Source organism: Polyodon spathula, chromosome 32 (assembly GCF_017654505.1).
Source record: "Polyodon spathula isolate WHYD16114869_AA chromosome 32, ASM1765450v1, whole genome shotgun sequence".
Taxonomy (NCBI): Eukaryota; Metazoa; Chordata; class Actinopteri; order Acipenseriformes; family Polyodontidae; genus Polyodon; species Polyodon spathula.
The window spans coordinates 4,618,963-4,629,473 of NC_054565.1; the positions used below are offsets into that span (position 1 = coordinate 4,618,963).

A 10,511-nucleotide genomic window follows, 5' to 3' on the forward strand; every position below is an offset into this window, starting at 1 on the left:
TTTTAGGGGCAGTTGTTTTTGACAAAAAAGGAAGATTAGTTTAATTGGGGTAACAAGAAGAACATTTTTAAAGGCTGTTTTATCAACAGGCAGGATGGGGGCCGATGACATTGATTAGTGCCTATTTTGATATGTTAAACCCTGCTCTGTGCTCACTTTCAGTCAGAAACACAGGACACCTACTTAAAAAGTCTGGATCAATGCCAATATTATAGTCAGCTGATATAATGATCCCCATTCGTTCTTGTGATTTGTATTTCCACTGTCCAATGTTACTGCTCTTCCGAGTGTGCTCATTAAACACTACTCTCCCTCAGCAACCCCCACTTAACCTTTCCAGTGCCCCTGACCACAGCCAGCGTGTACACAATCAGACATCTCGGCATGACACGCTTGCTAAAAATAAAGGTCGTAGCAGTGTTTAATCAACAAAACATTAAACTGGACAACTCTAGTTCTTTACTAAAGTTTGTTTTACTTTTAGACACATTTTTGGAATAGAACAGTTAACCCTTTACAAATATGGCAGAATTTGTTATACAGTCGTGTGCAGATGTGTTAGAACGCCTTGAGAGGTGTCACCAATATTCTTTATATACCTGCCTGCATGATAACCTCTGGGTGTGAGCGTTTCAATTTCCGTTCAGTAATCAGTGATATAGAAACAACAGGCACTCCTGTGTGAAAATGTCAGACCACATTGTGCTTTAATTAGGCATCTTAAACATTTTACCGTTTGTGTCTGTGTGCCTTTTCTCTTGCTCTTCTAAATTAATTGCAAGTGTGTGGCTTATTAAAGTCATCAATTATTTTGTCTACTTTGAAAAGTTTCCAAGATTTTCGGTTACAGTGGTTTGATTTCACATGCACAACAAACAGAAGCAATGGGGTGTTCTAATGCATTTGCACACCTCCGTACGTGGGTGTTGTGTTTTACACAAGATATGGAGTGCACTTGGGAAATAGTATTCTATGTAGTATACTGTTTTTGACAGGGCATTCTACTTCAGGTCCACATTTAAGGGAGCGCTCAGTCACACGTATGATATACAGGGTATGTTACATTACAAAATTTGCTGTGCAACAATATTGTTTATGTTATTTGGTTGTAAAATTCCTAAACAAAGGTTTAAATAGAATAAGACATTTTGCAAACAAACTTTCCATCTTCAAGGTTGCTTGGAAGCACATGTCCTTGCGCATGAATAGTGATAGTTATATGGATTCATTGACCCCCTTTTAGATGTCTTTTTCACTTTTGACCAAGGTTTCATTGGACATCTTGCATTGAGAAGGCTTCATGACCATTCTGACTGTGAACCTGTTTCTTGAAGTCGTTTTAGTCTGTGGAATTGCAACAATTCTTGCTGTATATTGTAAACACTTTCCCCAATATAAGATCGCTGTCTGGACATCAAAGCCCCCTCTTCCCTCTACCTGCCCCCACAATGGAACAGTTCTAAAAGCAAAGAAGTTGCAAGCTGGCTTTTCTTCTTTAAAATAAAAAGCGATACCACTGCTTTCTGAAATCGAATAAACCAATGCACAACCCACAGCTGTCCATCCAAACATGGGCTTCAAATATCTACAGGTGAGTAATTCTATATTTACAGCAAAGGAGATTTTGGCTATATTTCTTCCAAGTATAAGCATTTCGTTACTTTAGACAGCAGTCTTCCTCTGGCTGTAGAGCACAATTTATTTTCTGCTTTTTATTTATAGAAAGTCTTCCAAAATGTTATCTTTGATCGCTGGTATGGCACGCCCATTAGACTGATCAGTAAGATAAAAAAATATTTTATACGTTTAAAAAAAAAATGTAGGCGTATTAAAAAACTTCTTTTTCCCCTGGAAATGTCCCATTTATACCCACATTTGTGGTGGGACTAACCAAGAGGGTACAGACCTACCCTCTCCTCCCTCCACTCCAGTGCAACTTTACTCCTGTCAACACATCCATAATCCAGTACGGAGAATTAGACTCCTCATCCAATCCCATGCAGGGTCTCTTAATTTAGTAGCCACCTTCCTCACTGTCCTTCATTTGTGTCCTTTGCTTCGTGATCCTCTGATGCCTCCTCTTCGATGACCACAATCTGGACATCGTGCAGCTGCTCCTGGTGCTCCATATGAACTGTGGCCTCTCCCACCTCCAGCTCTCCCTGTACCTCCACTCTGTCTTCCACCTCCGTCCCCTCCTCCAGCTCAATATTCATTACTGTGGGGTGGTGGATGTGATCTGGGGAGTCCGGGTCGATCTCGATGACTGTGTGGGTCTGCGTCTGCATCTCCTCCTCCTCCCCGATCACCTGCTCTTCCTCCTGCAGCACCACCTCACCCCCTCCCTCCACCAGCCCCTCCTCCTCCTCCTGGGCTGTCTGCTCCTGCTCCACCTCCACCAGTTCCACTGGGCTCACCAGCTGGCTTGGGTCCTGAACCGCGGTCGTACTGAGCAGCGTCAGACTGGCGGATGGGTGGAAAGCTATGGTCTCCTGAGGCAGGCCTTTGCCCTGGTTCCCCGGCACCACTGTGGCTGTGGTGTAGCGCGTGAAGAACTGCGAGCCGGCAGGGAGGGTGTGTAAAGTGATGGGACTGGACTGCTGTGCCAGCGTGTGGACTGGCAGCCCGCCCATCGTGAAAGGCTGTCCCATGGAGGAGATGGTGATGGGGGAGAGGACTGTGAACTGCTGCCCCTGTGTCTGCTGCAGAGGGGTGCTGGTGGTAGAAGCTGGTCTATGCAGGCGTGGTCGTTTTGGGGGTGGCTTGCTGGGCGTGCCCAGGGACATGAGCATCAGGTTTTGGACGGGCTGGGATTGAACTCGCCAGTCCCGAGTCTGCTTCTTCTGTTCCTCCAGCTGACGCGCCAGGTCTGAAATATAACGAGCACACGATTTAAAAACACCCTTTCTAAATGGGGAACAAACTGGTGATAATTAATGCATTCATGATTTCCCCATTTAAAATGCTGCTATGAAATGTTTTGCTAATCTAGCCGCTAGTTAAAATATTTTGATATCCCTGAAAAAGCACTTCTTCAAAAACAGACAAAGCATTTGAATAAGCAATAAGTGCAGTGAAATCCCAAGTGTTATCCATTTACTGCTAATGCACAACGACATTGAGTGGATTGCTGTTCTTCAATTTTACATGCGAAAATGGATTTCTGTAATGTTGACGGCAAACATTCAATTTGATAGTTAAAATACCACTGAAACCTTGATTTCGGAAATGAATAGTTCCCTTAAGTTTCTGCACTTTCCCTTTCCTCAGTCGATCACTCAGGTAGTAAAGCCCCCGCCCCTGCCACTTGCCTGCGAGAGTGCTGTGAATCTGCTCCTGGCTCTGGTCCGTCTGGCTCCTCCGATTATCCAAAGCTCTCTTCACCGTGTCCAGCAGCCCAAACATCTGAGCCAGGTTATTCAGCACAGCCGCATCTGCAACAGCATATAGTTCACACATATCAACTCTAGATTCTCGCTACACAGGGACAGCATCCCTTTTTCTCTGTATGCCAAACTGCAACATCGGCACCCACAGCAACACCTTGCAAAGGAGGCTGATTGATTCATTTCTACCCGATTTCAAATGACCGTTTTGAATGTTGCCTCATTGCTGCAGTCCAGTGCCAGTGGGAAGGACTGAAGTTCAATTAGCCACCTCTACTACTGCCATGATCCAACCAGCTTAAGCAACAAATTTTGCCATGACGAGAAACCTGTCTAGTCTCCACCAGTGCATGACCAGTAGTGGCCGCTGAAGTGCAACAGAAGTAGACCTATCTGATATTCCTTCCTAACCCTGTCCGAGTGGACAGGCCAATGCTCCCAGTGGGCCCCCAGCCAATGACCCACGCTTGAAGGTCTCCAAGCAGCAGTGTACCGACACAGTGCAATAAACCCAGGCCCTGTAGCGAGTGCGGATGTCTGCTCCCAGGACTCGAGCAGAGTGGGTACCTGGCTCCTGCAGGGCAGCCTGCCCACTCCTCTGCTGAACGCCCCTCAGCAGTGCCAGCAGCTCCGTGCGGATGTTCGTGACGACTTCCCCCATCAGACCCACGTCCGCGATGCCTTTCCAGAAACTCAGAGTCTCCTCTAGTTCAAGAGAAAAAGATATTGATCCTCGTTAGCAATAACATATGTTGTTGCTACAGACCAAGACCAATTGGAAATCTGATTTCTCCAGGTCAATACCTGGGCAATTTGGCTTGCCATTTTCTTACCTATTAGCGTAACAGCAAACAGTTTCCATTTTTACCATTCTATCTGTAGGGTATTTTTAGATGCTGTGTTACATGAACTAGATGTAGTTTCTATGGGCTGCACAGTGAGGAAATAGTGGTGTCATATTACCTTTAACAACAAAATGGATGAATGCATTACATTTCTCTCTTGAGTGTTTGCATTATCCTGCCGGCTGCTATCGTCTAGGACCCTACCGAGAGATCAGTAACAGGAGAGTGTGAACCAACCCGAGATGTCGTCGGTGTCTTTCTTGGCCTCCTGCTCGGTGCTGGTAGGGATGCCGCTGGTCATGCCTGGGTTCCAGTCCATGCCCTCCTCCTGGCTCTCCTCCGACACGGTGATCTGGCCCCCGTTTCCTATATACAGAGAGATGGCTAACGCGACAGTAACACTGAGCACGGGGCTGGAACCAGCAGGTTCCACAACTTAACAGATCACCCCATTCTACAGTACCAGAGTGGGCAGATATGTGACGGATTACTGTATTACAGTTTCAATTACACTTTTTAGTTTGTATAGAGGTCATCGCCTTTACCACGATACTGTTTGGAGCCATGCAAAGTTTCATAAGATAATTTCACCCACAGTGTGAATTAGTCACCACCCCTTCACTGGCTTCTTTTCTTTCAATAGCCAATCAGCGGCTTCCCTTATTGACCTACTGACTATTGACAGAAACTGAGAGCTTCCTTTAACCTATCAGAAATCATGTTTGCAGCTAATGGCAATGCAAAAAGATTGATGGAATTATTTTCTAAGCTACAATTACTTTACAGGATGAATCCTTCAATGCACACGGAGCGTGTTTGGAATGTTGTTTGCTCTGATCTGGCCAGCCCGAGCCTCTCGTCTCACCTTGAGGAGAGGTGGGAGTCTGTACCATGCTGGTCATCTGCAATGGGAAGCGTGTGTTATTGATCAGGAGGTCAAACTTAGTGCTGCGGCAGGTGTTGGTGCACACATGCTCGTGCTGGTAGAAGTCAATCTGCCCCGAGTCCATCATCTTCCTGAAACCAGAGGAAACAAAACATTTCAGATTTCATTCAGCGAAAATGTTTAACTGAGGGCGACAGGCATCGTTGCTTAGTGGTTTGAGCTGACCAGCTTGGAAGCTGTATGGCCTAGTGGGTAGAACTGGGAGGCAGTACGGCCTAATTGTTAGAGCTGAGGTTCTGGGAGGCAGTGTGGCCTTGTGGTTAGAGCTGAGACTGGGTGAGAGGCAGCATGCACAGTGGATGAAGCTCAGGGACGGGGTGGGAGGCAGCATGCCCAGTGGTTGGAGCGGAGGTTCTGAGAGAAAGGCAGTATGCCCTTGTGATTGAAGGAACTGGGAAGGAGGTCCTTTCTGTGACGACTCCCCTCTGCCCCAGTGTCTTACCTCAGCATGATCCCTTCCAGTCGAATGGCTCTCTTCCAGTCTTTCAGTGTAGCCTTTCCAGCCAAGTGGACAAACTGCTTGGGGCTAATCAGCTGATCATTATACTGGAGAGACAAGAAAGCGCAATATGAGCAGAAAAGTGGGGGTTGTTATAGAACAGATTATACTTTTTTCAGGTGTTCTAACAGTAGTTCTGGAGTAATTATCAACACATTAGAGCAGAAACTGCACTTACTTACATAGAAGGAACATTTTTAAAAAATCAATAGTGGCACCAATAAAGTTCATCTTCTCAATACTCTCTACTCCAACTTGTTATTAGCAGGAGAAATGCACCTGATAAACCAGGATTATGTTATGGTTCTATTGGATTCAGGCCAATCCAAAACCCGACAGCACAATGTAGCAAACACTGTGCTTGCAAAAGGAGGAAAGGGTCCCCCAACAAAACGTGTTATTTCCCCATTTCAAATCACATAACCCTAAACCTGCGCTAGTTTTTATTAGCGTTACTGAAACTGCAGAGCGCACCTTCACACATTTCACATTGATCCCGGGGCAGACAAACTTCTTCCACAAAAGCACAGCCTTGCTCTCCCCGCAGGTGATGGGGTAGCCAATCTCCACCTCCTCCCCGTCTACAGAGACCTCATCTGGAGACACAATCACAGCTTAGAATGAACAGGTGGGAAACAGCTGGCTGGCTGCAATGAACAGCAGTGGATCTAAATACTGCTGCTTTTTTCATTCTGCCGGTGTTTCCCCATATAAAAGCCTTGTTCTAGCAAGTTTGAATCCCCTAAAAAAGACTGGATCAGGGAAAGATATAAATGATGTTATTATCCTCAGAAGGGTATAATTGATAAAAACAGACCAAAAGTAATTGTGTTTTTATTTCTACAGCATCTTAAAAAGTTTTAGGGTTTAGGATACAGACCATTAAGTCTTTTTATAATCAACCTGTCTGTATCTCAGGTTGCTACAAGGGCCACATCTTTAAAAATACAGTTTTAAAGTATGTGGTTTTGATGTATGTGGTTCCTGACTAGCAGTGTGAAGACATGGTCTAATTCTTAACAACGCTGACATAAAAAGACCAACCTCTAAATTAGAAAGGTATTGCCAGCACTCATTCTTCTCACCTGTGTGTGTTTCTACAGATACAACAGCAGCATCCGTCTCGGCCGAATCTTCACATATCCTGTTGAGGGAAAAGGGATGGGAACTGGTTCTGTACTGATGGTAATGGGATATGAAAATGAACTGGTACTAATTGGGATTGATGAGCTCTGCTAGCTATGCTAACATCACAAGGCTTCTGGTAACTCAGACCAGATCCCTGCCAATGTTTTTAAATTATTATATTCTGTATTTACAGGTGGAGCTACAATTTAACATTGCTAAGCAACATACTAAATTTGTTTAAAGATAACATTTAAAAAAATGTAAGCAAATATTAAAGAAGGCCTACAGTGCATAGGATGCAATACACATGGAGGAAATAAGAATCCCACAATAGACACTATTCCCTAGACTCTAGTACTTCATGAGCTGAATAAATGAAATGGAGAGTGGAAGTAGGCATGAGCCTCACCCCTGGTGCACGGGCTGGAGCTGCAGAATGACCTGAGTCTTGGTGCCGTCTGTGCTGTCCCCTTCCTCGTCCTTCACCACTACCACCTCCCCCATGGACATCGTCACTGACGCGTTCTCCATGCCTGCCAGCGCTGCCTCGACCCACACGGTTCACCTTGCAGCACAGCTGGGGACCAGAGGCACAGCACACAGTGTCAGCTCTCCTCAGCATGAAAACAAGAGGTCTGCTTTACTATCACTACCTACGCCGCATTCTTATGTGAGTACATTGTCAAGTGTGGCATATTCTCTCTGTCCGCGGTCCTCCCTATTCGAGAGAGCCCATCAGATTAGTTTATTAGCAACAGCTGTTATAGGCTACATAAACAACAAGTGGAACACTGTGACATGCAGTCTGTGAGGATCACTGTTAAAGCGTGATTAAGCATGTACAAATAAAACCAGGCAAGAGACATGGTAAAGCTTGGTAATGCACAGTACAGACATGTGTAAAAAACGAGGTAAACTATGCACTTTTACTGTGGCCAGCTGCTATAAGGGCCCACACCAAAGTGGCAAGCAAATAAATCTTTCTGTATAATGGCAGCTTGGGAGAACAGTTCTCGGTTTTGTAACTTATAATATATTTTTACACAATCCACCTTAACATGACATCTCCTATATACAGGAGTCACCCTGTACACAAGTGTATTAATGTGTAGAAGCGTGCTACAGGTGGCAAGTGTTTCTAATTTTTTGTCCGGCTATTTCACACATTTTCTTAACAAATACTTTTCCAGCCTTCCAGCCTGTCCTGGGTGCCTTTGGGGCAGATGACTTCATGGTGTGTTTACTATCAAAGGATCTAATAGGGAACTTGATTTTAGATCAGGGTGTGATTCTGGAACTCCCTTATCAAAGCAGTCTTTACAAGTGACGCCGTTCTTACGAGTCTGAAGACTAGGGCCAAATCGTTCCTCTAACAGATTCTGAGCATCAGTCAGCTCGCTTGTCTATGAGTTTGCCTATGTTACACTCCAAATTATACATTTGCGCAAGTGCTAGTCAGAACTTCAGTTTCCTTGACAACTACGATAGTAAGTATTCATTTAAAGTATTTTTTGGTATAAACCTCCCAATTTAAAAATGCAATTCTCTATTTGCTTTATAATTTTTTTTCATTTTATATGTTGCATTTCGTTTTAGTTTGTGTTATTTTGTTTTATATGTTGCATTTCATTTTAGTTTGTGTTATTTTGTTTTATATGTTGCATATGGGCTCTATTTACAGGGCTCTCCAGAAACTTGATTAGCATGTTTCTTCCAGTTCTGACCACCAGGGCGGCACTGTGTTGAGTGGATAACACCTGCACTGACTGCCATTAAAGTCAAAGCTAGTCTCCCCATGTTCTTCTGGTTCCAGAGCTAGTTTTCCCACGTTCTCCTGGTTCCAGAGCTAGTCTCCCCATGTTCTCCTGGTTCCAGAGCTAGTCTCCCCACATTCTTCTGGTTCCAGAGCTAGTCCCCCCACATTCTCCTGGTTCCAGAGCTAGTCTCCCCACGTTCTCCTGGTTCCAGAGCTAGTCCCCCCACGTTCTCCTGGTTCCAGAGCTAGTCTCCCCACGTTCTCCTGGTTCCAGAGCTAGTCTCCCCACGTTCTCCTGGTTCCAGAGCTAGTCTCCCCACGTTCTCCTGGTTCCAGAGCTAGTCTCCCCACGTTCTCCTGGTTCCAGAGCTAGTCTCCCCACGTTCTCCTAGTTACTCCTCGCTGTGCACCGACGCCTGCACTCCTGTTTTTCCAGTGGAGGTGTACCATAAGGGTTGGTTGATAGGTCACCTGATGAACAGAGAAGCTCTGTATTGTTTGAAAAATAACACGTTGTTGTAGCTAACAAACTAATTTCATAACAGGCTGTGTACTTTCATTCGTTATAAAGAACACAAATGTCCGCTTCTGAAAGCAGCACGTATTACAGTAAACTTGAATTTATTTTTTATTTAAAACATGAAATATCGTTCTACACTTTGAATGTATCTGCGTGCCATGTTTTCAGTTAGTGTTGAAGCAGGCTAAGGGTCAATATAGGTGTTTTTTTTTTTTTTTCATTTCCAATTCTGTAACGTCCTGGGTACTGTTAAGTTTGAAGCTTCAATGTGCAGCTGTCAGAAACGTTCCACTTCTAAAGAAAGTGTGGAACACCAGAGCGTAACCGTTAACCAGTCTGCCTGCAACACTCTCCCACTAATGCATGGAATGCATCAATAAAAAACACCACACAGAGCAAACGAGACGTTTCGTACACCCACTGGGAGCAGAGTGTTGCAGGCGGCTAGGTTAATGGCTGCACCCCAAGAAGCGTTTCTCAAAGTTCTCGTGAGGCGTTAAACTGCTGAGTTTATTTATATATAGTCACCAGACTGTGATAATTGAAACAGAAATAAATACACCCGGTGAATGTAAAAAAGCGTACACTGGTTAACATAACTCTGAAATTCCACATTCCGTTGTTCTTTAAGCGCAGCTGAATCTCCAGCGTTTATAAATAGCACTAAGTCAAGACCCATTTTTTCCCGTGCCTTCGTAACTTGGTGGCCCGTGTAGTGTTTCTAGTCAAAAAGTTTAGCTGTACACTTTAGTAATAGTTTCCCTATAAGATAAAACAATATAGCACTAATTGTTGTAAAGGGCTCCTGTGCACGAAATGCACGTTATGAATTGGCGGTTTAGTATGTATTGTGAGTCAGAACTGTACACTGTATTGTCCGATTGCCCAGTACAGTCCATACTTTTTATTGGCTTACTTGCTACATACATGTAATAAATGTCTGAAAAGCAGAGTAATCCTTCTGCCTTTACCACTGCACTAGCATGACAAATACAGCGAAACAGTACTAGCAGGCAGCGGTACACAGCGAGCACCTGCAACTCGTAATAAAACACAAGCGACCGACGGCCGAAATACAGCACCCCTAGTTTGTGTACGTGCTATACCCCCTCCCCCAGTCAATGCGGCGCTGTTGTTTATCACACATTCAGCCTGCTCGGATCTCACCATTGTGCACTAGCTCATTTCAGCAGTAACGTGCATGCTTTATTGTTTTCATATACCGTGCTACTGTGCGTAATGTGGCAAGGGAGGCGCACTCCCCGGCTGTAAGTGCGCCAGCACTGTCTGCAATCGCAGCTATATAACGCACGGCGCGTTGCCCGTCTGTCCGGCCGCCTGCGTGCCTCCGTTGTTCCCCTCGCTGGCTCCCCCTCAGACTGACGTCCCCCGGTGCGGCAGCACGTACTCTAACACAGCGCGGCGGCGTTG

The 10,511-nt window shown here is 45.0% G+C and overlaps 1 protein-coding gene across 3 annotated transcripts; it reads right to left on the reverse strand.

Moving 5' to 3' along the window:
- Positions 1–731: 731 nt before the first annotated feature.
- On the reverse strand, positions 732–10,505 carry gmeb1 (glucocorticoid modulatory element binding protein 1). 3 transcript variants are annotated; one of them, XM_041234106.1, is made up of 10 exons: positions 10,304–10,505; positions 7,214–7,381; positions 6,762–6,820; positions 6,151–6,272; positions 5,620–5,723; positions 5,097–5,248; positions 4,469–4,615; positions 3,954–4,091; positions 3,312–3,434; positions 732–2,869 (listed from the first exon to the last, which is right to left on the reverse strand). In XM_041234106.1, exons 2-10 carry the CDS (start codon positions 7,333–7,335, stop codon positions 2,031–2,033), a joined length of 1,806 nt encoding a protein of 601 aa, XP_041090040.1. In that variant the 5' UTR covers positions 7,336–7,381; positions 10,304–10,505; the 3' UTR covers positions 732–2,030. The 3 variants fall into 3 exon arrangements, with proteins under 3 accessions (XP_041090040.1, XP_041090041.1, XP_041090042.1); XM_041234107.1 differs by lacking the exon at positions 10,304–10,505 and adding an exon at positions 8,484–10,095; XM_041234108.1 differs by lacking the exon at positions 10,304–10,505 and having other exon boundaries at positions 4,469–4,597; positions 7,214–8,299.
- Positions 10,506–10,511: the final 6 nt, after the last annotated feature.

What these genes read in the sequence shown, in the direction of transcription:
- gmeb1 (XM_041234106.1), bottom strand. Translation starts at nt 7,335, where the DNA reads ATGGAGAACGCGTCAGTGACGATGTCCATGGGGGAGGTGGTAGTGGTG. An exon ending in CTGGAAGGGATCATGCTGAG is followed by an intron (nt 5,249 to 5,619) that starts GTAAGACACTGG and finishes CTCTGGTTTCAG; the next exon opens with GAAGATGATGGACTCGGGGC. An exon ending in GATTCACAGCACTCTCGCAG is followed by an intron (nt 2,870 to 3,311) that starts GCAAGTGGCAGG and finishes GTTATATTTCAG; the next exon opens with ACCTGGCGCGTCAGCTGGAG.